This window comes from Equus caballus, chromosome 12 (genome assembly GCF_041296265.1).
Source record: "Equus caballus isolate H_3958 breed thoroughbred chromosome 12, TB-T2T, whole genome shotgun sequence".
Taxonomy (NCBI): Eukaryota; Metazoa; Chordata; class Mammalia; order Perissodactyla; family Equidae; genus Equus; species Equus caballus.
In genome coordinates, this window is record NC_091695.1 from 43,976,477 (window position 1) to 44,001,502 (window position 25,026).

Sequence of the window (25,026 nt, forward strand, 5' to 3'; positions counted from 1 at the left end):
GGCCTGGGAACAGTGTCGGGCCTTTCTTTCCACTGTGGCAGCACTGAGCTGACTCTTGTGTGGTTTATGGTGCTGACGTCACCTCCTCTGGCTGGTCACATTTTTTTTAAGTTGGAGGGGGATGTGTTTCTGGGCCCCTGGATGCTGCCCGTGGGAACCCAACAATTATGGCACAGTGAGGAGAGCACCACAGAGGGTCCAGGCCGGCTGGGGCCCAGGAGAGGGGCTGGCAGGGGTGGCGCCTCACCACCCGTGTCCTGGGCTCTGAGACATCCTTGATGGTGAAACCCGTCCGATTTCAGAGAGGTTACAATGTGGAAAGGGGCATCTTGCAGTTGACGAAATGCGTGTGTTGAAGGGCACACAGGCTGGCCAGGGGAAGGAGGGCGTGCTTGTCACCAGGCGAATAGACCCGGCCTTGTCTAGGTGCCTCCCCCGTTTGGGGACCCTGATTCTCCGAGACCCCTCTGCCTCTCTTTGTTTAAAAGAAACACAAGGTCCAAGAGCGGGAAAGGCCTTTATTTTACAGTTGGGAAAACTGAGGCCAGAGACACAGAGCCTTACCTTGAGGAACTGGGCCCAGCAGTGGCAGAACAGGTCTAGAACCCAGGTCTCCCCACCCTGGACCAGGACACTCTCCACAGACCTCATTTCTCTGCTGTTGGACCAGCCTGCGCCTGTTCCTGCCCCTGGACTCCTCCTCCTGGCAGCCCTCCACACCCGGGAGCCAGCAGCTAGAAGATTTGGGGTCCTGTCTTCCAGGCCTCCTGCTGCAGCAGAAAGCAGAGAGGAGGCTGCAGTTTGGAGGGGCCTCGGTGACCCTTGTCTGGCTGTAGCCTGCCACCTGCCTCTCCTGAGGTCACCATCTCTAGCCTCTGGTGCCAGGAGTGGGCGGAAAAGCCCCATTCCCGGGTGTGGGGGTGGGTTGCACCTCCAGCTTGTAATTGTCACAGCCCTGCCCCCTGCCCTGGGTTCAGGGCAGGGGGAGCAGAGAAGGGAGAGCTCCCAAGGCAGCGGGGAACTCCAGGCTGGGCGCCAGCCTCTGCCCAGTCCTGGCTGGCATTTGGGGCAGCAACCATTCCACAGGGCCAAAGCCCAGGGGCCCACAGAAGGGTGGGGATGGGAGGGGGCAGGGAGCACCAGCTGTGCCTTCCAGAACCAGCTGAGTCCCTCCTGGTCCGCACAGGGACTCCCGTGGGGGTGCTGCCAGGGGAAACCCCTGACTCTCCTCTCTTGAGCTATGTCCCCTGTCCTGCCATGATCCATCCGTCTGTCTGGGAGATCCGTGAGGGCAGACCCAAGCCGGCGTCATTTCTGCCCTGGTCTAGCTCAGGCCCAGCCCTGCTTTTTAGCCGAGGACAGCTCAACAGATAAGATTAGGTGCTTATTTGCTCCATAGGCAGAGAGTCATCCTGCCTGGGGGTCAAAGAACAGGAGAGAAGGTATAGACGGAGTCCGCAGGATGGCGGTCCAGGGCAGGGGGCAGGGCTGTGACAATTACAAGCTGGAGGTGCAACCCACCCCCACACCCGGGAATGGGGCTTTTCCGCCCACTCCTGGCACCAGAGGCTAGAGATGGTGACCTCAGGAGAGGCAGGTGGCAGGGGACAGAGCCTGGCCCCCGGAGCCACAAAGACCTGGCTCCGTCCATAGCCAGCTGTCCAGTGTGTCACTTCCCCTCTCTATCCTCCTCAGGAAAATGGAGATAGAACTGACCTTCCAAGGTTGCAAGGATCAGAGGCAGTGTAGGTAAAGGGCCAGGCATGCTAGCTCCCTAGAGAGTATGGGTGACCGTGGCATCTCCACGGGCATTTGCAAGGTCCTGACACGTGTCCCCCAAGAGCTGCCCTGTACCTCAGATCAGGACGGTTCCTGCGCAGGTGCGTGGGTGACCAAGCTGGGACCTTGGCAGGTGTCTGTGCCCTCCCCAGTGACAGGCTGGGGAGGGGCTGGGGCCAGGGGTGCCACCTAGAGGGACAGACAGCCGCCGGTGTGGACACTGCCCTGGCAGCCAGATTTCTAAGCGCGGGCATTTATGCTGGGCCTCCCCTGCCAGCCGGTCTTCTTATGACACTGTGAAGGACGCTCTTCTCTAACCAGTGAGAAGACTGGCCCAAGGTCACACAGCTGGTGAGCACCAGACCGGTCCTAAGCCAGGCACATCTGATTCCAAAGCCAGTGCTCCTAGCCACCATGTCACACTGTCCCCCACCAGGCAAAGGGCCTGAGGGGAGGGGCCCTGGACAGGCAGGGGGCCCCTGAGGAGGTGGCTGGAGCCTTTGTCTGTTCCTATCAGTAGAAAGACTGACAGGTGGCTAGAATCGAGGGTGGGTTGAACGCCTACCCCAGGGCCACCCTCGACTTTTCCATCTGTCCCAGCTTACCACTCTGGAACCTTCCTTTCTTCTCACTCTCCCCCTGAAGCCTCCCGAGTTCCCTGGAAGACCACACTGACCCACGGTGGAGGGGCTGCCCCTCCCAGTGTCCAGGGCCCGACTCAGGCAGGCAGGCAGGCTCAAAGTCCCCCTGAGTCATGGGCAGGTGGGGGCTCCACCGGGCATAGGAAGGGCTAAAGACAGGGTCCCCTCAAGCTGTGGTCCCACTGACCAGCCCTGAGCAGGTGAGCAAGGCCTGGCGACTCAAGATGCAGCGGGTCCAGCGTACACCTGGGGGCAAAAGGCTTGTGTTGTGGCAGAGTCTGGAAAACCTCCTCGCCTGTTGCTCAGACCCCATCCGTAAAATCTCCCACTCTTATTCCTGCATTTGTGTTCAAAACCCGTCCTGCTGCCATTCATCCAGCCTTTATGGAGAGGGAGCAAGCTCAGGCCGAGCGGGCACTGGGGTGGAGGGACCTCTGGCCTGGATGAGCTCCTCCTGAAGCCAGACAGGGCAAGCAAGGGAGGCAGAAACAGTGCAGGGGCTGTGGGAGGGCATCCAGAAAGGCATCCTGGGGGAGGTGGCATTGGGCAGGGGTCTTGGTTGGATTGTGAGAGGCTGAGAGGTGAAGGAGGGACCCCAAAAAGCTACGTGCTCCCCAGGGCAGACACCAAGTCTTGTTTATTACTTGCTCCCCAGTGTCCAGAACCAGACCTAGAAAAGGTGCTAATGTTTACTGAATGAATGAATGAATGCATGAGCCAACGAATGTAGGTTAATGTCATTCCGGGAGGAGGGGACAGCATGAAGGAAAGCTCAGAAATGGGGCAGTCCCCCACCCAGGGGGACAAAGATAAAAATAACAGTAGCTGGCACGTGTAGAGAGCTTATTCTGTGCCAGGCCCCATGCACGGAGCACCTCACGGAGTCCTTACAGCCACACGCCGCGGCAGGTGCTCTCAATGCTCCCACTTTCCAGTCGAGGAGGCCGGGGACGTTCGGTACCCTGCCGGGGCACACAGCTAGGAAGTGGCAGCTCTGGGCCGCGGCAGCTCTGGGCCACGACACCACCAGCCAACGACTTCCCAGAGACCAGTACACTCTACTGACTCCCAGAGTGGCGGCGCCATGGGCCTGGGCAGCCTGGGGCCACCTCCCTTCAGCTGCCATCTTCATGGCCTCTCCCTGCCCCCTCCTTCCTAGAACTACGCCCCCACGGTGTTTGAGCGGCTCACCGTTACCTTGCAGATGAAGGGCAAACCCGTGCACCTCCAAATCTGGGACACGGCAGGTGGGTGTGCAGGGCTGGGGGCGGGGCGTGGTGGAGGAGGGACCCCAGATGCTCAGGAGCCAAGCCCCACTCCCTTCCTTCTGGATCAGGGAGGCCAACGAATCTCCCAGGAACAGGTGTTGGCCGAGATTAGGGGCCCCCCCCAGGAGCCTGAATCCTCCCTGCTCCTGCGCCTGCTGCCTCCCCCAACCCAGGGCAGCCCACTGTGTCCTGGAGACCAGCGGAGTCCAGAGCTCTTTGCTCTAGAGGGTGGGCTGTTCTGGCCTCCTAAGTAGCCCCCCTGGCTTCAGCTTCTGGAAGATCTACCTGACCTTGCCCACACGAAGGTTAGAGTCAAATCTACGCTGGAGCTGAAAGCTAACCTCAGGGAACCCTAGCAGCCCCTCACCTTGGGTGGGCTAAGCTGTCTTTGCCGGGGTCCCGCTTGCCTCTTTCTCCTCACCCCTCAAGCCCAGGGCAAAGCAGGCTTCAGAGTAATGGCCTCAGTCCTCCAGGCCTGGCCTCTGCCGTGCCTGCCACTCTTTCCATAACAAGGCTCTCTCAGCAGGGGGGTCTCATCCAGACCAGAGATGGCACGTCCCATGGGCAGGCCAAGTGCCTTCTGCCCTGAGGGGGACATTCACATGGAATGACCACTCAAGTGCCAAGTTTGTGTCGGACCCTGAGGGGCCCAATGAGCCCCTGATCAAGACTCCTCATCTGGTGGGATGACCTCCCTGATGTTGGAGGGTGCTGACATGAGCAGGCGATCTGGAAGGAGTGACCATCCCCCCTCTGCCCAGGGCAAGTTGATTATGACCGCCTGCGGCCCCTGTTCTACCCTGACGCCAGTGTCCTGCTCCTCTGTTTCGATGTCACCAGCCCATACAGCTTTGACAACATCTCCAACCGGGTAGGTACTGGGCGGGCAGGGAGAGACAGCCCCCATAGCCTGGTCACTCTGCTCTGACCCTACCCTTGACCCAGCAGACTGTCAGAGCTAGGCAGGCCCTGGATGACATCGAGTCCAATGCCTTTGGCATATATATTGGGAAACTGAGGCCCAGAGCGGGACAGCAACTTGACCAGGGTCCCATGGGAATTTGGTGGGATCTGGCCTCTGACTCCCAGTCCAGTGCTTCCTGACTGCTCTGTACTGCAGATTCAGAAGGCTGTGGCTCTTTCCACTGTGACCCTGCCTGAGAATGCTGGGCGACCCAGAGACCCCTGCATCTCCCCAGCCTGGGCCTGCCCAAGGTCGCATGAACCCTCCGCTTCCAGCAGCTTCCAGCAGCTCTCAGCCCCCAACGGCATGACTGCCGGCTCTCAGCGGCCTCCCAGGGTGCCCCCCAGTTCTGTCAGGGATGCAGTCCCTCGGGTTCCCCTGCTCCTGCCGCCTCCAGCTGTGGCACAGCCCCTCCCCCACTGCTGCCAGGGCCTCCGTGCAGCGGCCTGCTCCAGGGTTCCTGAGAGCAAGCCGTGACGGCATTAGTAATAATAACCAGAGCATTCATGGAGGACTCACCGCGAGCCGGGCACTGTTCCGGGCACTTAACACATATTTACTCATCTTACCCGCTAACCCCCTTATGGAAAGGATACCATTATTACCCCAGGTTAGATCACTTGCTCCAGGATACACATCTATTAGAGTGCTAACACGGATATTTGAACCAGGCAGTCATGCAAAAGTATTGCCGGAGTACCTCTCTGTGCCAGGCACTGTTCCAGGCACCAGGACCGGGCAGGATGGTGGTGGTGGGACGGGGGTGCTAGCAGAGGGGGTGGTGAGAGGTGGGTGGATTCTGGATCTATTTTGAAGGCAGAGCCATCAGGATTTGCAGATGGATTGGATGGGGGTGGGAGAGAGACATTTTGACCAGAGCAACTGGAAGGGGGGACTTGCCATTTCCCAAGAGGAGAAGGAGCAAGCTGGGTGTAGGGAGGGGGGAGAGGGGGGCGCCTTTTGGACATCCCAGTGGAGGTGGCAGGCAGGGAAGCATCTGGGTCTGCAGTTCCCGGGAGAGGGCCGGGCCGGGCTGGGCAGATCCGTTTAGGAGCTGCTGGTGGGGAAGAACCTGGACTTGGGAGGGTTGGGGGGAGGTCACCTGGAAAGCAAGAGCAGCCAGAGGAGAGAGAGCCCACAGCTTGAGCCCCAGGATGGCATGGGGTGGGGAGACTCCAGGGGGGCTGAGGGGAGCGATCCCCGGTGTCAGGGCTCAGGTAGGATGAGGGCTAAGGAGTCACTGTTGGATTTAGCAAGATGGAGTCACAGAGGAGACCCTTTTCAAGGGCAGTTTTTGGAGGGGTGGGGTGTGGGGAGTCTGCCCAGGACCCCACACGGGCCCCATCTGGCTCCAGGAGCCAGGCAGTTTGATGCCGGGTTTTCCTGCAACTGAGCTGGCACGCGCTCCTGGAGATAGAAAGCCCCCGTCTCTGGACTCCAGGCCCCCTGGTTGTAGTCCAGGCTGAAATAACCAGGCCCCGGAGGCTCACATTCCAGAGAGCAGCTGACACGGGAAAGGAGTGCTCCCTCCAACAGGCCAACAGCTGCTGCAACCATTTTGTGAGCTGCTTTATTTTTAAAGGATCACTTATTTCCTTATATATCTTACCCAGCTGGGGAGGTGGACATGGGAACCCTCACCTTGCAGAGGCAGGATTCTAGAACAAGGGGGAGCAGGGCTCTGGGCCCAACCCCCTGGGCTCAAATCCTGCCACTTCCAGTTGTGTGACCAAGGCCAAGTTATGTAGCCTCTCTGAGCCTCAGTTACTGCATCTGTACAATGGGATTGATCATAGAACTTGCTTCACAAGGACTTGGGTGATGGATGGCTTCACATGGGTAGGCTTAGAGCCTGGCACAGCATAGTTCTCCCTAAACGTTGGCTGTGCTTATTGTTGTGGCGTCTGCCTGGGGAGCAGGAGAGGGGCCGTGGCCCATTCTCCCCATCTGCTGCCGAGAGGGATGGAGGCTCACACACACACCCTCGCCCCCACCCTCCCCACAGTGGTACCCCGAGGTGAATCACTTCTGCAAGGAGGTACCCATCATCCTCGTGGGCTGCAAGACTGACCTACGCAAGGACAAGTCGCTGGTGAAGAAGCTGCGGAAAAATAAGTTGGAGCCCGTGACCTACCACAGGGTAGGAAACCCAGCCCAGGGGTGGGGGGGTGCCAGGAGAGGGAACCTGTGGGATGCGCTGATCCAGCCCAGCCTCTCAGCTGCACGCTCAGGGTGTGAATCAGGGTAGGGGTTGTCTGGGAGGTGGTCGTGGGTCGGGAACTGCCAGTGCGTGGAAGTGGTACCTAGAATACTCCGGAAGTTTCCCCTTGTGGAATGGAGGGCGAGTGGTGTGCACGGCAGATAGTCCTCCCCACCCACAGATGGGGGACCTGAGGCCCAGAGGGGACCCCCAGCTCTTCAGTCTGCAGGCCCCTTTCTGCTACAGGCCTGGCTCAGGCTGGGAAGTTCATTAGTTGGCGCCTTGAGAGGCAGAGACCCAGCCCAGAGCTGAGGCAGGAAACCCAAAGAAGCCATGGATGCACTTGGCCAAGCCAAGGGGCAAGAGATGTGGGTGCCCTGGAAAAATGCACCTCTTGTCCTGGAGACGCCCTAAGATGGCCAAGAGGGCTGTGGGGAGGCTGGATGTGAGCCCTCCCAGGGTTCGCCACCCTATGCCTCACGGCAGCCCTGTCCACTCTCCCCATTAGGGCCAGGAGATGGCAAGGTCCGTGGGCGCGGTGGCCTACCTCGAGTGCTCAGCTCTGCTCCACGAAAACGTCCACGCCGTCTTCCAGGAGGCGGCCAAGGTGGCCCTCAGCAGCCGCAGTCGCAACCTCTGGCGTCGTATCACCCGGAGCTTTTGTGTGGTGACCTGATGGCTTGGGGCCCTCCCTGCCCTAACTGCCCTAGCCGCATAGGAAGCCCAGTTGGCTGGCTGGACTGGGTCCCCAGGCTGTGACCTCCGCTGTGTACCTTAAACCGATGGGCACCACCAAGGCCTGGCCCCCAACCCTGGGGCTGGGATCCCTGGACTAGAGCGAAACCCCTCTGAGGCCTGAGGAAAGGCGTTCCTGGGCCCACCCACCCCACGATGGCTGGTTCTGGAGACCCCTGGAATCACCAATAGACAGACTCCCAGCTCCCAGCCTTGGACCACACATCCTGGGGTGGCCTGTGCAGCCTGGCGCCACCTTGTGGCTGTTCCCAGGGCTGCACCTTCAGGACCCGGTTCCTAGGACCCTCGGGCCAGAGCTCACACCCTGCCCCTTTCCCCCTCCTCCTGCCCCTCCCAGTGGTAATTAACAACTAAAGTGACATCACTTGTCAGTCTTGCCATGCCTCTTGTTTCGAAATGCCTTTACACATGTGTTTCATGGTGGATAAGAGCCCAGCCCACGGAGATGCCAGAGTGGAACTACCTGGATCCAAACTCGGGTTTATCGCTTCAGGACCTCGGTCAAGTTACTCCAACCCCGCGGGCCTCAGTGTCCTCATCTGTGAAATGAGACCAATCACAGCTGATGTCATGGAGCTTTTGGATGAGTAAGAGTGTGATGAGACACAGGCAAAGAGCTTGGCAGGGGCCTGACACACAGTAATTGCTCACAAAAGATTCACAGCTATTCCTTGTGTGATAATAAATACAATTGATAATAGTGTATGGATGTAATATATGTCATACAGTCGATAATATTGGATTAGGGTTCTCCAGAGAAACAGAACCGATAGATTAGAGAGAAAGAGAGAGAGAGGAATTGGCTCACACGATTGTGGGGGCTGGCAAGTCCAAAACCTGTAGGGTAGCCTGGAGGTTCAGATGAGTCAATCTTGCAGTCTTTTTTTTTTATTAAAGATTGGCACCGGCGCTAACATCTGTTGCCAATCTTTTTTTCTTCTTCTTCTTCTCCCCAAAGCCCCCTGGTACATAGTTGTATATTCTAGTTGTGAGTGCCTCTGGTTGTGCTGTATGGGACCCCACCTCAACATGGCCTGATGAGTGGTGCCGTCTCTGCGCCCAAGATCCGAACCAGCAAAAACCCGGGCCCGCTGAAGCGGAGCACGTGAACTTAACCACTCGGCCGTGGGGCCGGCCCCGAGGTTGCAGTCCTGAGTCTGAATTCTGCAGGGCAGCAGGCTGGAGACAGGCAGGATTTCTGTGTCGCTGACTTGAGGCAGCTTGCTTTCTTCATCAGGAAACCTGTCTTTTCTCTTAAGGCCTTCAACTGATCGGATGAGGCCCACCCACATAGAATCAGACAGAACACCCACCCCCTCAGTTTCATTAGAAACAGCTCCAGGGGAGGGAACACTTCCTCCAGGTGAGGGCTCATGGCTCAGGTTACAGAGCTGAGCTGAAGCAGGTGGAATGATGTTAGGGGCCTGCTGGGAAACCCCACCTGGATTATAGGCTCCACTCTGGGGTTTTAGTATAAGCTGCTCAGGAATGGGAAACAACTTTTCCCGGCCTACATTTCTAGCCTGATTGCTCCTCCCCCAAGCACACCCCATGCCCAGAATGTGCTTCCCTTTTCTTCCCTTTCCTGCCAGCCCCCAAGCCCAGTGAGCTAAGTCCAGCTCAGATATCTCTCTTCTCTGGTTTCTTAAAATGTGTGTTCCTGGAGCCCTTGGTAGCTGTGTTGCTATGATGCGTTTCACACTGACGTCTTCCACATCTGTCTTCTTGCACAAGACCTCAGCTTCCTTGACGTCTGGATCCTTGTCTCCTTCATCTCTTTGTTCCCAGCCCTCAGTCGAGGCTGTGGGTTGGCCTATTGGCATTGCAGAATGTTCCATCTCTGGAGTCAGAAGCAGATCCGGGTTCGAATCTCAGTCCTGCCGTTTTCTATAGCTGTCTGATCTTATGAGAGTTACACTCTCTGAGCTTCACTATCCCATCTGGCTGAAGTTCAACTCAGGCCATCGCTGCACTTCCCAGCATGCATGCTGGAAGGTCCAGGCCAGAGAAGTGCTCTCTGTGAGCAGAGGGCAGCATGATGGGGGTCAGGACGGGGGGATACAGTGGTATGCAGGGGCGGGGCTTCTGGAGCCACTGCACAGAGGAAGAAGTGGGCACGTGTCCAGTCTGGTGGGGGCTGCTGGAGAGGAGGGTCCTTGCAGGGGAGCAGTTGAATCAGGAACGCACACATTCAGTTTCTCTCCAGGCGCCACCCTTGGCCACCCTCTTTCACTTTCTTCGAGAGCTCATCACCATTCGCCATGGTTCTGTCTCCCCACTGGATTGCCAGCTCCCCGAGAGCACGGACTGGCTTGGTTGGAATGCCCTGTGCCTCACACCGTGCCCAGCATATAGGAAGCACTCAGGACAAACGTGATGAGTGAGTGGATGGATGCTGTGGGTCAGTGTTCCGCTTCAGGCCCTCATCGGCTCCCGCCTAGATCACCACATGAGTCTCTCAGCCTCCTTGCTCCTCCTCATCATCACCAGAGCCATTGTCCAAAGCACAGATCCAGTTATGCCACCCTGAGCCTTCCGCAGCCCCTCCGCTCAGAGAAGGAGGTCCAACTTCCCTGGCTGGGGACCCAGGACACCTGACACTTAGCCTCACCTAGGGAGCCATACCTGGGGAGCGCTAACGACCATACTAGCCTCCAAGCCTTTGCTCAGGCTGTTGCCCCACCTCTGCATGCCCTTCCTCCCAAACGCTGCCTACTCAACCCCTGGTCCCCCAGCTCCTTCAGAAGCCAGCTCAGCTCAGGCACCACCTTCTCCGGGAAGCCCCTGGGTCTGGCGGCCTCTTCCCTCCCACCTCACTGCGTGGCAGGAACGCACCCACACACCAAAGCGCCCATTGTCTCTGCGCAGGCCCTGTAGCTAAGGAACCGGGCTTTTCTTCCCGTGCTGTGGGAAAGGCCAGGTTGGACTCCTTTAGATGACAGGTCTGTTGGCGGGACAAGGCGGGATCGCTGAGAGGGCGAAGGTGGGAAGGGGAGATCACTTGGGCAGCTGCAGGTGTCCAGACACAAGAAACAAGCCACCACACGTCAAGGCCAGGTGACTTCTGGGCTGGGAAGCCGTGATGGTGCCGAGGGTGGACTGCGGGAAGGGTGGGGACTCTGAGAGTGAGGGAAGAATGCAGGCCTCTCCCAGTGCGTGCGTGCGTGCGTGCATAAGAAACATGGAGAAGGCGAGCCCTGTCCCTGAGACACCGGCACTGGGAGAGGTGGGCCCGTCGGTTGGCCGATTTCCAGCTTCAGGCCCCCATCCCGCCAGGTGGCCGTGCAGCCCTCCCGGGTGTCACAGGAGGGCACAGTGAGTGGCAGCACTTGGAGACAGGGCCGAGGAGCCAGGGCTACTGTTACGGGTTGTTGTTATCCTCTCCGCCTCCTCCTTGCCCACCAAGCCCCTCTTTCGATTTCTCACAGCCCCGCCTGGCAGGGCTGCCCGGCCAGACGAGTGGGAGACGGGGAAGGCGCAGCCCAGAGGCCCGCTGGGGCCAAGAGCCACAAACCACAGTGTCTTCATTTCTCCACGCCGCCTCCGCCCAGCCTTGGGGTTGTCTGCCGGGAAGGCAAGGGGTGGGGGTGGGGACCCCAAGTCATCTCCTCCAGGACAGGCCGCTCCCTGGCATCTTCGGGCAGGCAGGGTGGGGCGCACTCTGTGAGTCATGAAGTGTCCCTCTCCCCTCTGCCTGCACAGCACCGGGGCCCCACATCTGGGTGCAGGGAGGGGGTGGTGGCTGGCAGATGACCCCCCCTTCAGGCCACCCTCTTTCTCTCTCTAGCCTCCCTCTGCTCCTGGGGTCCCTTCCTTTGGTGGGTGAGAACTCATGGCCCCAGGAAGTCATCCCAAAGCCCCTGGCTAGGGAATCAATCAAGCCTGTGACGGGGCTGAGGGGCAGAGCTATCCAAAACAGCAGAACAGCCAACCGCCCACCCGACATTCCAGGGCTTCATCTCCAAGCTAAATGCTTGGAGTGTGGGAAGTAGGGGATTTTCCTGCGTTCAAATCCTGGTTCTGCAATTTACCAGCTCTGTGACCTTGGACGAGTCACTAGGGGTCTCTCTGTGTCAGTTTCCTTATCTGTAAAATGAGGGTAACAGTAGGACCCACCTCCTGGAGTGTTGGGAGGATTAAACGAGTAGTTAAGCCTCGGTCAGTCTTAACTGCGAATCAGAGTGGTTAACTATGAAATGACGGTCATTATTTACTTTGCAAAGTTGTTGCAGGATCTGCAAAGCAGGAGCGAACGTGGAAGTGTTTGATTGACGTTGGTGCCCTCTTCCCAGCCTGGGTCGCCAAGCCTTGGGAGGAGGAGAGAGGGGGCTCAGACCCTCCTGACGACGAGGACCAGAAGCATCAGAGGGGAGTAGACGTGAAGCATGAAATAGATAGCTCTTTGTAAGGCTGGCAGGACAGGGCTGGACCCTCTGAGGGGAGCCAGAAGGATGGGGCTGGAACTTCTCTAGGGCTCAAGTTTGCAGAGGAGACACAGCCTGGTCCAGGGCTGGGCTCAGGGCAGATATGATGCGTTCAATTAGGAAATATGCATTGGTCATCTGTCGTATGTGGGCCCTGTTCTAGGCAGTGAGCACCAAGTGGTGGGGGGGAGTGAGCAGGATGTGGTCCTTGCCTTCCAAGCTTCCATCCTCCATCCTCCTTTTGAGCTCCAATGTGGGCACAATCAGCAGGGGAGGGGAGCATCCGGTATTCACTCAGAAGCCTGCTCCGGCCATCGGCCATCGGCCATCGAGATCAACAGGAGGGGAGCTGGGGATGGGAGGGCCAGGGAGGTGATTCCCGCTGAACGAAAGACACAGACACGGAGCTCCCCCACCCCACCCGTGCGTCTGAAACAGGTTTGTTTTAGGACCCCTGCTCCTGTCTGCCCACTAGAAGAGCATCACAGGGTCCCGTCTGGCCAGGTGCTGTAGGTGACATTCTGCACATCCTGCCTCACTCAGTCCTCACAACCCCCACTTTACAGACGAGGAAGCAGGTTCAGAAAGCTAAAGAGCGGGACCAAAAGCAGGGAGTGGTGGGGTTGGGCGTGTGGACACGGGAGGGGACAGGACTCCCAGCCCGAGCTCCCGACCTCCCCTGGGCACTGTCCTGGAGGCTGGACCTCGACCAGCAGAGGGCAGCAGGGTCCAAGGAGAGGAGCCATTCCCCAGCACTGGGAGGCTGGCAAGTCAGACCAGGCGTGGAGATGTGCCCCATCACACCTGCCTGGGGCACTTTCGGTGACACACCACTCCCGCCAGTCGCCACCCATGGAGCCAAGCCCACCTCAACATTTTACTGAAGGGAAAACAGGCTCGGAGTGGCCAGGTGACTCAAGCATTCCGCCACTCTGGGCAGACCCGGCATGAGAATCACACTGTCCCAAGTCTGTTATGGGTCTGGGGTCAGAATGTAGGGTTTAAATCCTGGCCCTGCATTTACCACCTCGGAGGATTATAGTCAAGTGTGTGGGCTGGAGTGAGATCAAAGGACACGTCGCCCCGAAGCGCTTCCCATGGGGCCACGTAACCCAGGTTTGCTTAACTTCCTCTATGCTACGCCTGGGGAGGCAGGCTGGGACCGAGGGGTCCGTCCCTGCCCTCCTTTCCCCTCACCCCACCCCAGAATTTGTAACATAGTTCAGGGCGATGATGAAAATACTTAAGAATGTCAAGGAATCCCAAGGGAGTGCTCCCAGAAAGTAAGGTGCTATGGGCCAACAGCTGGGGCACGCCCCGTGTGGCGTGTGGCGAGAACTATCCTGCAGGGCTGGCAGGAGGAGGAGGGAGTGAGAAGAGGCGGATCCAGAGGACTCTGGGGTCCTTCCTGCTGGAGAAGTAGCCCACAGGGACACCCAGACCTTGTGATGGGGTCGGGAGGGTGCTGGGAAAGGTCGGCTGCGTTACGAGCTCTCTTCTCCCTGTTTTCCCACCAACTAAAGGCCCTAAGTCAAGTGACAAGGGGCTGCCTCCATGGCACTGAGAGGTGACGCCCCTCAGGGCTGCCCTCTGGTCTAGTCTTGCCACTTTAGACACCCTGAGCTCTCCTGGTGTTTTCACTTCCCACCCCAACTCCTCCCCACAAATGAAAAAAAAGAAATGGCCTGATAAAGGGTACTTTACAATACCGTCACCATCACTCGCCCTAGGTCCATTTCTGAGCAACACCTACATCCCCACCTCCAGGTCCGGGATGACCCGACCCACAGGGTGTAGGGGCCAATGTAAATGCCCCCACCACCCTCGTGGCTATCTCTATTACACATCCCTAAGAGCTTCTCCTCTTTCCAATCTCCTTTTCCCCACGCCTCCTGCTGCTTCCTGGGCTCTCCTGCTATTTGTTGTAGTGGTTGCATTTGTCTTGGTTTCCTACTCATTCATTCATTCATTTATTCAACAATTCTTTACTGGGCGTGGACTACAAAATCTCTGCTTTCCAGCCGGGTACCTGGACCCCTCCCTGGTTTCTGGGTCCTCTGTGCAGCCTTGCTGGGAGGCAGTGCCCCTTTCTCTGTGCAAGCCGGGCCACCCACTGGACCCTCACTCTCTCCTGACCCTGGCAGCTACGACATCACCAATGTCACCTCCTCTTCCACCCCCTCACTTGGGACTTTGAATCTGGGGCAAGAGACGAAAAAGGATATTTAAATTCATTCTGGTGATATCGGCAGTATCTTTTTCTTTAACTAGTATATAGAGCTTACTGCATGCCAGATTCTTCTAATAGTAACTTATTCAATCCTCGTAACCACCCTACAGTCATCAGCAACCCCATTTTACAGATGAGGAAACTGAGGGGCAGAGAGGTTAAGAAACTTGCCCAAGGTCACAAGCTAGCAAGTGACTGGTCTGGGATTTGAACCTGCACCAGGTGTGTGCCTTGTCCAGGCAGTGGGTGGGGGTGGCAGGCCCACAGACAGCAAACAGTGGCTATAACCTGGGCTGTGGGGGCCTGTTCCCCCCACTCACTGACTCTAAGAGTGATCAGACAGCCTTTTCTTAAGGCTTTTTCTGCTGAAATTAACTAGCCTTTTCTGACCCTGGCAGCCTCTGAAGAGCTCTGAGTACTTGAGATCCTGTATTAAGGAAAAATTGGAAAACATTAAAAAATAGGATTCAGTGGGGGCCAGCCCAGTGGCACAGCAGTTAAGTTTGCACGTTTTGCTTCTTGGCGACCCGGGGTTCACCGGTTCGGATTCTGGGTTCGGACATGGCACCGCTTGGCACGCCATGCTGTGGTAGGCGTCCCACATATAAAGTAGAGGAAGATGGGCACAGATGTTAGCTTAGGGCCAGTCTTCCTCAGCAAAAAAAGAGGAGGACTGGCAGTAGTTAAAAATACTCTCAATTTCATGGTCACTCAAAATGACTGTTGATAATTTGCATATTTTCTTTTCCTCTTTTTTCCTGTGGAGAAAACTTTTGCAGAGTTGTAATCACACTGTCACACAATTTTGAATTCTGCTTTTTCACTTAACATTTTAGCCTAAACATTCCTATATTCCAAACAACTTGTGAATGTCATTTAAAATGTTTTAAATTTTATAATAAAAAAGTATAAATTGTTTTTATTTTTAAAATTTTTTATTTAAAAAATAAAACTTTTTAAATTTTATCTTGTTTAAATCTTATTCTTAGATTTAAACAAGAATTCAAATATAGTACACAAAGTCCTCATTTACCCTTCACCTGGCCTCCCCTAATAATAACATTCATTTATCAAAACTAAGAAATTTGGGGCTGGCCTGGTGGTGCAGCAAAGTGCGCAAGTTCCACTTCGGTGGCCCGGGGTTCACAGGTTCGGATCCCAGGTGCAGACATGGCACTGCTTGGCAAGCCATGCTGTGGTAGGCGTCCCATGTATAAAGTAGAGGAAGATGGGCACAGATGTGAGCTCAGGGCCAGTCTTCCTCAGCAAAAAGAGGAAGATTGGCAGCAGATGTCAGCTCCAGGCTAATCTTCCTCAAAAAAAAAAAAAAAACCTAAGAAATTAATGTTAATACTATTAATTAAACTCCAGACTTTATTGAGTTTCATTAGTTTTTTCACGAATGTTCTTCTTCTGTTCTAAGATCCAATCTGGGATACCACGGTGCATTTAGGTGAATATCATTTTTAGTGGCTGCGTATTATTTCATTTAGTGAATATTCTAACAAGTTTTTTAAAACCTCTTTGGCTGTTGTACATTTATTTGCATTGTTTGTAGCTTTTCTTTTAACAAAGCATATTTGAAAACAACAAATGCTATTTAAATAGAAGCCCTGCTGACCAGCAGCATATATTTACTAGTTAGTGGTCCTGCATCATCCCAGGCACACACACCCCGGTGTGCAGATAAGGAAACAATCGGTTAGGAGACCTGCTCAAGGCCACACGGTGCCAGCAGGACAGGGGCTCAGGTCTTCCTGCCCCTAAATCCTGACTGCAGTGACCAATTGTCCTCTAATTGAAACTCTGTCCCATCAAAGTGTTAGTGCAGCTTTTATTCAGAGTTGTTCAAAGGAGTCCAGGATGAGTAAACTAGAGCAGAAAGGTTTTAGAGAAGGAAAAACTCTTTCTGGCTTTTTCCATGACACTCTCGGTTTCAGGAACACTGACTTACTGCCTGATGGAGATCTGCAAAGATGGCTGACCCAGCGAGTGGGCGGGCCTCGCTTCCCCTTCTGCAAAGCGGTGATGATAACAGTACCTCCCTCATGGACTTTCCATGAGTTTCCAGGGTTGAAAAAAGTCAGGTATGGGAGGCCTTGACATAGCCCCCGGCCTGCTGAGTGCCCAGCAGATGGGAGCCTAGTGGGTCTAGGGAAGCCACTCTGCCATTATCTATGTCCTGCACCCCGAGAGCCAGCCCTGAGGGCAGTTCTGCTGTAGAGGTCGCAGGCTATGCTGAAGGGCCCTTGGGGAGAGGGAGTGTTGCTCCCCATCTCCCACCGCTCCAGTCGTGCAGGCCTGTTTAGGGCCCAGCTCAAGCACCAGCTGTGGTGGGGCTATTCTCTACCAGCTCACTTAACGATCCTAACAACCCTAATGAGGTGGATGCACTTAACAGAGCTGCGGAAGGGGCAAGACTTCCCGGGATTTGAACCCAGGAAGTCCACGATCTTAACCGCTACACCGCACTGGCCTCCTTCCCCCACAGTGGCCTTCCGGGTCCTCTCCCTGCCACTGAGCGCCCAGCCGCTCAACTTCTCTAGCTCTGAGGGCCACGCTCAGGCTCAGTGCTCCACTACCCAACAGAGAGACGGAGAAAGTGCCTGGGCGGGCAAAGCAGGCGCACCAAGGAAGGAAAAGAGAGAGGGAAGCCAGGAAAGGAGGAAGGGAGGAAGCAGGGGTGGGAAAAGGAACAATTTTGGAATTAATTTGATTTTTTTAATTAAAAATTAAAGCACTTTACCTCTGATCTTCCTCCCCAAAACCCATAACCCCTTTTCAATCATGAGAAAAACATCAAAAAAATCCCATTTGAGGGATATTCCATAAACTACCTGACATGGCCTTCTCAAAACTGTCAAGGTCATCAAAAACAAGGAAAGTCCAAGAAACGGTCACAGCCCAGAGGAGCCTAAGGAGACATGACGACCAGTGCGGTGTCCTGGACGGGATCCTGGGACAGAAAAGGACAGGAGGTAAAAACTGCGGGAATCTGCCTAAAGCGCGGACTCTAGTTGACACTAACGTGTCAGTGTTTGATCATTTGTAACAGATGTACCGCATTAACAGAGGATTCTAATAATAGGGAAAACCATGTGAAGGGTATATGGAAATTCTCAGTACTATCTTCACACTTTTTCTGCAAATCTAAAACTTCTAAAATAAAAAGCTTATTTAAAAAATGAATCGAAGTAGTCACCAGGAGAAATCTTCGGAGTCGGACATCCTATTATCCGTGCTGAGTGGGGCCCCATAATCTTTCAGCGGAGAGCCTCTGAAGACCCTAATCATCGGGGCCTGAGCCACCCCCTGCGCCATCCTGGCTGTGTGGCCGTCTGCAGGGCTGCCCAACTGGTGCCTGGATGGCGAACTGGCTGAGGGCAGGCCCCAGAGACTTAGTGATACCCGCTCTGGGCCTCCCTCAGTGCAGACAATGTTTACTAAATGCACGTGGGCTGGCCAGGGCCTGAGCTGCCCCACTTCCAGGCAGGACAGTTAAGATGGGTGCAATTCACACCTGCTTGTGAAATTCAAGGTCTGAACTGGAGCGAGACCCCAAGGAACCAGGGGGACCTCCTGAGGTTTAAGCAAACAGACACTGACCTCTGACAATAGAAATGTAAACAGCCCTTGATGGGTTTGCTCACACGTTTTCACTCCACTCTTGCTGCATGTCTGCCCAAGTTCCCTTAGCCCAGGAGTCAGGGAAGCCAGTTAACAGCAGTAAATTATCCAAATGGTTTCCAATCAGATCTAAGGACTTAGCCCCAGGGCACAGCCCCGCCCCTGGGCTGACAGCCTGCCCCAGTGACCCTGGTTTTGAGGGACACCAGCCCCCCCTCCCAGCCTGCCCACCTCTCCAAGCTTGCTGGCACCTCTTCGCACCCCAAGCTGGCCTCATCAGCAGAAGGGATTAAGGCAGGTATTAAGGCCTGGCTGGGCGCGGCAGACAGGGCGCGGTAGACAGGGCACGGCTCACTGTGCCGCTGGTACACGAGGCACAGCTGTTCACCGGCCAGAAGCGGCCCTGATCCTCTCCACTCACTTGATCCCAGCCTCCCTCTGCCTCTGGCTGAAGTTCTCTCCAGTCCAGCCTCACAGGGCAGTGGCCTATGATCACTTGCACATGGGGCTGGGCCCCGGAATGGGAGGTCGTGGTGGAGGTGAGGGAAGAATTGAGGGCTAAGCCAGGCAGGGGGACCTTGGAGACTTTTTGCAACTGGACTGAGGATGGAGCAGTGCAAGGCGAGAACCACAGGCAGGATGGGCCTGACAGACCAGCAGACCCGCCTAGAAGGAGGACGCTCAAGCATACATTCAGGCTGAAAACTAGTCAGGGCCAGCACTGAGACCCTTCACCTAAGGAGCGAAGGCCTAATTTGTGCCCCACTCCGGCTCCCTTCCCCCAAAGCTGCTCTGTGAGCTCCTGCCAAGTACACACCTGACACCCAGGACGTCACAGTCACTCAGAGCTGCGGGCAAGACCCAGGCCAAATCTCCCTTTTGGAGGGGACCCTGCCCCCGCAGCCTCACTTTTTAGAAGAATTGCACAAGCTGCCCTGAGCCCTGCAGACAAGCCCGCCTCGCCAGCCCTAGCTCCCCCCTCTGCTCCCTGGAGAGGGCACCTTCCGCCCCAGTCCCCACACTGCAGGGGAGGCTGCTGGGATCCCCTTAAAGACTAGGGGTCAGTGTGTCCCTGGGCACGGAGCAGCATCCCTCAGTGGGACCACCTTCTGCTGCCTGCCCCTTGGCTGCAGCCCCCGCAAACCCCTGGCCCATCTGGGCGTGATCACTGAGGGGGTTAAAGAAAAGGCACCTTGGCCCTGGGCTGGGCTTTCTTGGAAGCAGCAGAACTTCAACTTAGCAGTCCTGCCTCGTGCCCACCCTGGAGGATCTCAAGACAAGCAAAGCTTGAGTTGTACGGTTCAAAGCATGTCCAGGACAGCGCCTTGTGAGGAGCAGTTCTCATCTTGTGCATCATCTCAGTACACGAAGTGCCGCAGCGTCACCCTAGGCTCGGCTAAGCTTCGAAGGCTCAGGGCTTCTCCCAGGGGATTGGTGTCCTCAGACTCGTCACAAGACTGTGAGGACTCAGGAGTGGGGTGGGCCCGAGACCACATCACCCCAGCCGTTGTCTGAAACTCGATGTCCTCATGCACAACGTTGATCAAAGAGGACAGTTGACATCTGGGTGGTGTGCTTGGGGGCATTTTCCAGCTGTTAACGGTAGCACATGTGTAACTGCAACTTGCTGGACCTTGAGAGGAGAGAGGAAGAGGCATGAGGGGGTGGGCAGGCCCATCGCAGGGCTGGGAGAAGGCAGGTGCCTGTAGCCTGGGCACTGGGGGGATGAGAGTCAGCAGGCAGGAAGGAGGGGCGGTGGGGGGAGAGGATGTGGGAGGCAGGGCCAGCCTTTCCCTAGGAGGATCCAGAGCACACTGCTCTCCCTGCTTCCTGGGTCCTCCTCTGCTCCCAGGCTGCTGTCAGACCCTGCCTGGCAGCTGTCACTTCCCTCTGCCATTTGTTATGGCCTTTCTATCTCCTCCACTGGACTGTGGTTCTGTTTGAGAGAAAGGGCAGTGTCTTCGTTGCCCTTTGCAAACCTAGTGCTCACTGGTGCCTGACACGGTGACAGTGACTCCCACCTTGAGCTCCTCAGCCATGTCATGTGTAGACATCTCAACCCCCAGCCTGGTCCCCTTCCGCCTTGCTGTGCCCCAGCCTGGCGCCCAGGGAACCTTCTTCCTCACCGCGTCCCTGCACTCCACCCATGCCTGGCCGTCCTTCAAGTTCACCTTCCGGGGGAGGCCCTCTGCAGCCATCCAAGCAGCCAGCTGCCCTCTGCGAACTTGGCTTTGTATCACTCCTAACACGCACAGCCATCCGTGTGTTAAGAGAGCAGGAACTCGACCTCATCTGGGTGTTGAAATCATCCTTTGGGGAGGTTGGGAGCATGGGCCTGGGAACCATGCTACCTGGGTTCAAAACTTACTTCTGCCTTGTTCAAGCCACATGACCTTGGGCAAGACGCTTAACCTCCTTGTGCTTTTCCCTCAGTCTGAACTGGCGTGACCATCACAACTCCTCACAGGGAGTTGAGGATCAGTGTGAAGAGCTGGGACAGGGTTGGGCCCTCAATAACACTGAGTGGTTTAAAGGGTGTCTCTGGCACCTGGTGGAGACCTGGCTGGTGGCTGCAGGGCCCCATGGGAGCAGGGAGGCCTGTGAGATGCTGCTGCCCTGGGGCCTCCTTCCTCTTGCTGCTCCCTTAGAGCCCAGCAGGCTGCCCCCTCCCACACCTTACCCTCCCCGCCCCCTCTGCACTGGGCTGGTTCCTCCTGGGGCGGGACCTCAGCACAAGATGTTTTCTTTCCAGCTGACCTTCCTTTACCACGTCTGCAAGTTCAAGCTCAAAAGCCCCCCGCGCCTAGAAAGGCTAAGTGCAGGACATCACTCAGATCTGACGACATTCTCTCTCTGGAACTGACTGCTCTCTTTTGGTGCCCACCATCCCTGTCCCAGTTCTCTTGCAGAACCCACAGAACTCTCTCTCCACTGCATTCTGCAGCCCTGGATGTGGTGGCCTGCTTGTGGCCCCTCGGCAGTCCCTAATCTCTGCCTCTGCCCAAGGGCTGCTCGGGCCACTAACTGCACACGTGCTGGGCAGTGAAAGTGCCAGAGAGCACATCGCCTCTGGAGGCAGCCCTCAACCCAGGACAGATGGCAGCTGGTGGATAAATGAAACTTCGAGGCCTGTAGAGGCCCCAGCCAGGCTGAGCTCCAGGGGCCCTCTGCAGGAGCTCGCTGGATAATGCCCCTGGGTGGGTCTTCCTCCCTTCCTTGTCTTATTTCCCCACTCCCCTATCCTTGCTTCCTAGGACCACCTCCCAAATAAACCACTTGCACTTGAATTTTTGTCTCAGGGTTTGCTTCTGGGTGAACTCAAACCAAGATAGACGCATTTGCTTACGTTAAGACCAGGACCTGTTGCGTTTGTCTTTGTGTTCCCAATGTCCAGCATGTGGAAGACCAAAGAGATGAATAAACCTGCACTTCTGAATTCTTCCACACACTCCACACCTGCATAGGAATCTGACAGTATGCTCAACCTTTCATTAAGAGGATTGAACTCAGATTTAGTCAGAGTTCTCTGTTGCAAGCAACAGAAACTGACTCCAGCTCACCAAAGCAGAGAGGAATTTAATGGAAGCATGCGTGTGCGCATGTGGTGGTGGTGGTGGTGGCTCCCAGAAGTGATTGGGGGCCGGAGGACCAGGTTCGGGTTGGTGGGAAGCCAGCGAGCTCTGTGGGCCCACTGCTAGTGGCTTAGTAGAAACAGGCTGACCTCCAGGTAGAAAGGATCTCCATCTTTCCCCACGTCCTACAGTCTCCTGCTTCAGAGTCAACATCCTGAAAGAGAGGGGCTGCTGAGTCAGACCTGGGTCACAAGCCACCCCCCAACTGCAGCAGGTAAGGGGAGGAGGGGCTGGCCCCTTCAGCTTCCGCAGAGGAAGATGCCACTACTCTCCCTCAAGACCCCCCGGAGGGATCTCCAAGAGAGGCTGGAGTACCTGTCGGAAGAACCCCCTTGAGTGGAGTTGGATGGTGACCACCAAGAAATGCAATGTTCATCAGACTTTATTCCTTCTCGCCTGCTCAGAGGGCAAAGCTTAGACTATGAGTTACCGCCACCCTCCACCCTCCATGCCCTCTGCCAAACACCGGTCTTTCTCTGCCCCGTTTCAATACCTCTTCCCATTCCTCAGTTACTGTCTCTAGTCTCTGACCATCAACCCTGCCTATTACCACCTCCTCCCCCAGGCATCCGGCCTCCAGCTACTGCCTGCCAGGTGCCCAGCGCTCGTGCCAAAGCTGCTTTTCCCATCTCTTGCCTGGGGGATATGATACACTTCTCTCTAGAGCCTTTTGTGACTGTCAGTGACCAGCCTATTCCTGTCCTGGGCTAAACTCATCATGGGCTCCTTCTCTCCAGGCCTTGTTGCTTCCTCTTCCTCTTCCAACTCTACCACCCACTGGCTGGGCCTTCCTGGCAAAATGACTCAATGTCTCCTTTCTGCCATCATTTCATCCCATGAGTCTTTGCTCAGATGCAAATACTTTATGTGCCTGCAGTGTCATTCTCCCATTGTTACTTTACAGATCCCACCTCTTTCCTGGCAAGCCCTCTAGTCTGTCCCTGTGCCCTCAGCCACTACACGGTGGCCAAGTCTCAGATTACCTTCACAAGCATTTAGTGAGTGAGGAAATGGCTATTTTCAAGGCTTGATTCCAGACAGTGGAGGAAATGAGCACACAGCAAGCCCTAGTCTGCGGGGGGCTTCCTCCACTGAAGAGAGAACAAGACGTGCTCACTGGAGATTTTTAAAACACAAGAGGGCATACAGTAAATAACCAACTGGGTGGGTGGTTTACAGCGCTGTGGGAGTTCACAGGGCCAGCAGGGAAGGGGGACAGGAGGACCCGGGGAGGAGGGAGCATTGCCTGAGGCTGTTTGGAAGAGAGGGTAGTATAGGAGACCTCGTTCCTCAGGGGAGAGTCCAGGGGAAGTTCCGACAGAGAAGTTGTTGGCCAGGTGGTGCTGGAAGGTCAGAGCCGAAGTAGCTGTGGGAGTCACCCCCACCGAGACGATATTTGAAGTTAGGAGAATAAATGAGGACTTCCAGGGGGAGAAGAGCTGAGGGCTGAGGGGGTAGGCTTTGCAGAAAGCCCAAGGGCAACCGTGGGAGAGAGAGGCAGAGGCAGAGCCTGAGGGAGGCAGAAACTCCTGTTTATCTGACAGCTGCGGCCATCGTGACCCGCTTTGGACTCTAAGCTCGCCTTCCTGTGTGGGGCACCTGTCGGGGTCCTCACTGACCTCTGGCATGACTTTCAGTCACTGGAAGTGGGCTTCCTGCGATCACTCGCACTGCTTCCCGAATCCACTCACTTCTCCCTCCAAGGAAGTTAAGAACAGTAAGACATGGCTTCTGTCAGAGAGAAAAGGGCTGGAATTCAAAGCCTCCTTCAACTATACTGCCTTCTCCATCCCCGAGACTATTCAGGGGATTTCAAGTGTAAACCCCCTCAACCTCCTGCTCCCACACCCTTCCAATGATCTCCCTGTGTGCTGCCCTCGCCACCTCTCTCCAGGTTCACAGGAAAACGTGTCTTCTCTCAGCTGGAGCTAATGTCAGGGCCAGTCTGTGCGCCCTGGCTGCTCCACACTGAGAACCTCCTGCTCTATCCCTCACTCCTTATTTCCAGGTTCCATTTTCAAGTCCTCTCTCTCCCTACTGACATCTTTGTAGGGCACATACAGGCTCCCTTCTGTCCTATCACCCTCCACCCATCCTGTCTTCCCTTTGCTCTTCTCTTCATAGCCGAGTTCCTCGAAAGAAGGGTGTACGCTCGCCATCTTTTCTTACTTCCCCTTCATTGTTGGCTCATTGCATTCCAACTTCCCCACTCCCAACTGCACTAACACTGCTGTCAAAGGTTGCCAGTGATGTCACAATGGTTCCCCATCCGGGATTGGTCTTCCTCTCCCTGGAATGTTCTAATGGCACCTCCTCAGAGAACTCTTATCTTTTTCATAGAATTTATCTAAAATAATTTGCTGTGGTTCTCCCAACTAACTGTATGCTCAGCTATAATTCACAAACTCATTTAGAAGTACTTCCTATGTTCCAGGTGCTGTTCTAGCACTGTGAGCGTTAACTCATTTAGGTCCTGTGACAACGACCTATGAGGAAGGACTCTTATCCTCATTTTACAAATAAGAAAACCCAAACCCTAAGATCTGTGTGGTTTGAGCAAGATGACGTGTTCACTGTGTGGTACAGCCGGACTGGGAACATAGATTGTGTGTCTCCAGGGTCCCTGCTGGACCACTACGCCATGCTGTCTCTCAGAGCAGGGATCTGCGGGTCGCGTCCATGGTATTCCCAGTGCCCACAGCAGTGCCTGCTGCCTGGTAGATACTCAATAAATATATGCTGCCTGGATGACGAAATACCCGTCACCGACGAAATACCCTTCACCTACGAAAGACAAACCCTGTCCACTTGCTGAATATGGCAAGAGAGGTCCTCTAGATAGGATTCGCCCTTCTGCAGACTCAGCTCTTGTCGGCCATCCTGCTGTGTCCAGAGCACACCAGGGATGGGAAATGCCCTTCTCCCATTGTTTTCTTGGTGAACATGAAAACCCTAGTAACTTTCAAGCGTCACCTCCTCCATGAAGCCTTTCCTCCCCCACAGCAGAATTGGCCCCTCCCACCTTTGTGCCCTCACAGTATCCTGTGCAGACCATGTATATATCCTGCACAGACCTGATGTCCATCATGGCATTCGTCCTGCTTTACACCTCATGTGCATATACGGTTACTATTAGATCCTTTCACTGTTTCAAAGGGCCTCAGTTTGGAAGCTAATCAATTTGAGGAGTGGCAGAAAAAGCAGCTATCAGAAGACGTGGTTTATGGTTCCAATTTCATTGCAAACTAGCTGCTTGACCTTGGCCCAGCTGCTTAAGATCTTTGGGGCTCAGATTGCCAGTTTTTAAAATGAGCGGGTTGGAATACACGACCTCCGAGCTCCATGGCAGCTCTAAGGTTCTGTGATTCAGAGCTGATACCCCCTTAATAGACGAGGACCTCGCAGATACTATAGGGACGAAGTTAGTGCTGCAGCAAGTGAACACCAGCAAGTCCTGGAAGAGGGAGATGCACTGCCCTAGTTCCCCAAGCTGTGGGAACTGTCT

The 25,026-nt window shown here is 55.6% G+C and overlaps 1 protein-coding gene and 1 long non-coding RNA gene across 6 annotated transcripts in view; one reads left to right on the forward strand and one right to left on the reverse strand.

Moving 5' to 3' along the window:
- RHOD (ras homolog family member D) overlaps window positions 1-8,311 on the forward strand; it is a 9,582-nt gene extending 1,271 nt beyond the window's left edge. The window contains exons 2-5 of the mRNA XM_023654540.2: window positions 3,580-3,667; window positions 4,450-4,559; window positions 6,658-6,792; window positions 7,361-8,311. Coding sequence (XP_023510308.1) covers window positions 3,580-3,667; window positions 4,450-4,559; window positions 6,658-6,792; window positions 7,361-7,528 — 501 coding nt within the window. The 3' untranslated portion in view covers window positions 7,529-8,311. The remainder of the gene's footprint in view (window positions 1-3,579; window positions 3,668-4,449; window positions 4,560-6,657; window positions 6,793-7,360) is intronic.
- Window positions 8,312-16,961: 8,650 nt separating this feature from the next.
- Window positions 16,962-23,747, reverse strand: LOC102147408 (uncharacterized). 5 transcript variants are annotated; one of them, XR_011424135.1, is made up of 7 exons: window positions 23,141-23,747; window positions 22,505-22,612; window positions 21,837-21,917; window positions 21,611-21,675; window positions 21,236-21,357; window positions 19,082-19,522; window positions 16,962-17,218 (listed from the first exon to the last, which is right to left on the reverse strand). It is a non-coding gene; the product is annotated as an uncharacterized lncRNA (long non-coding RNA). The 5 variants fall into 5 exon arrangements; XR_011424136.1 differs by having other exon boundaries at window positions 21,236-21,345; window positions 23,141-23,729; XR_011424138.1 differs by having other exon boundaries at window positions 21,236-21,345; window positions 22,505-22,637; window positions 23,141-23,729.
- Between the last annotated feature and the right edge of the window lie 1,279 nt (window positions 23,748-25,026).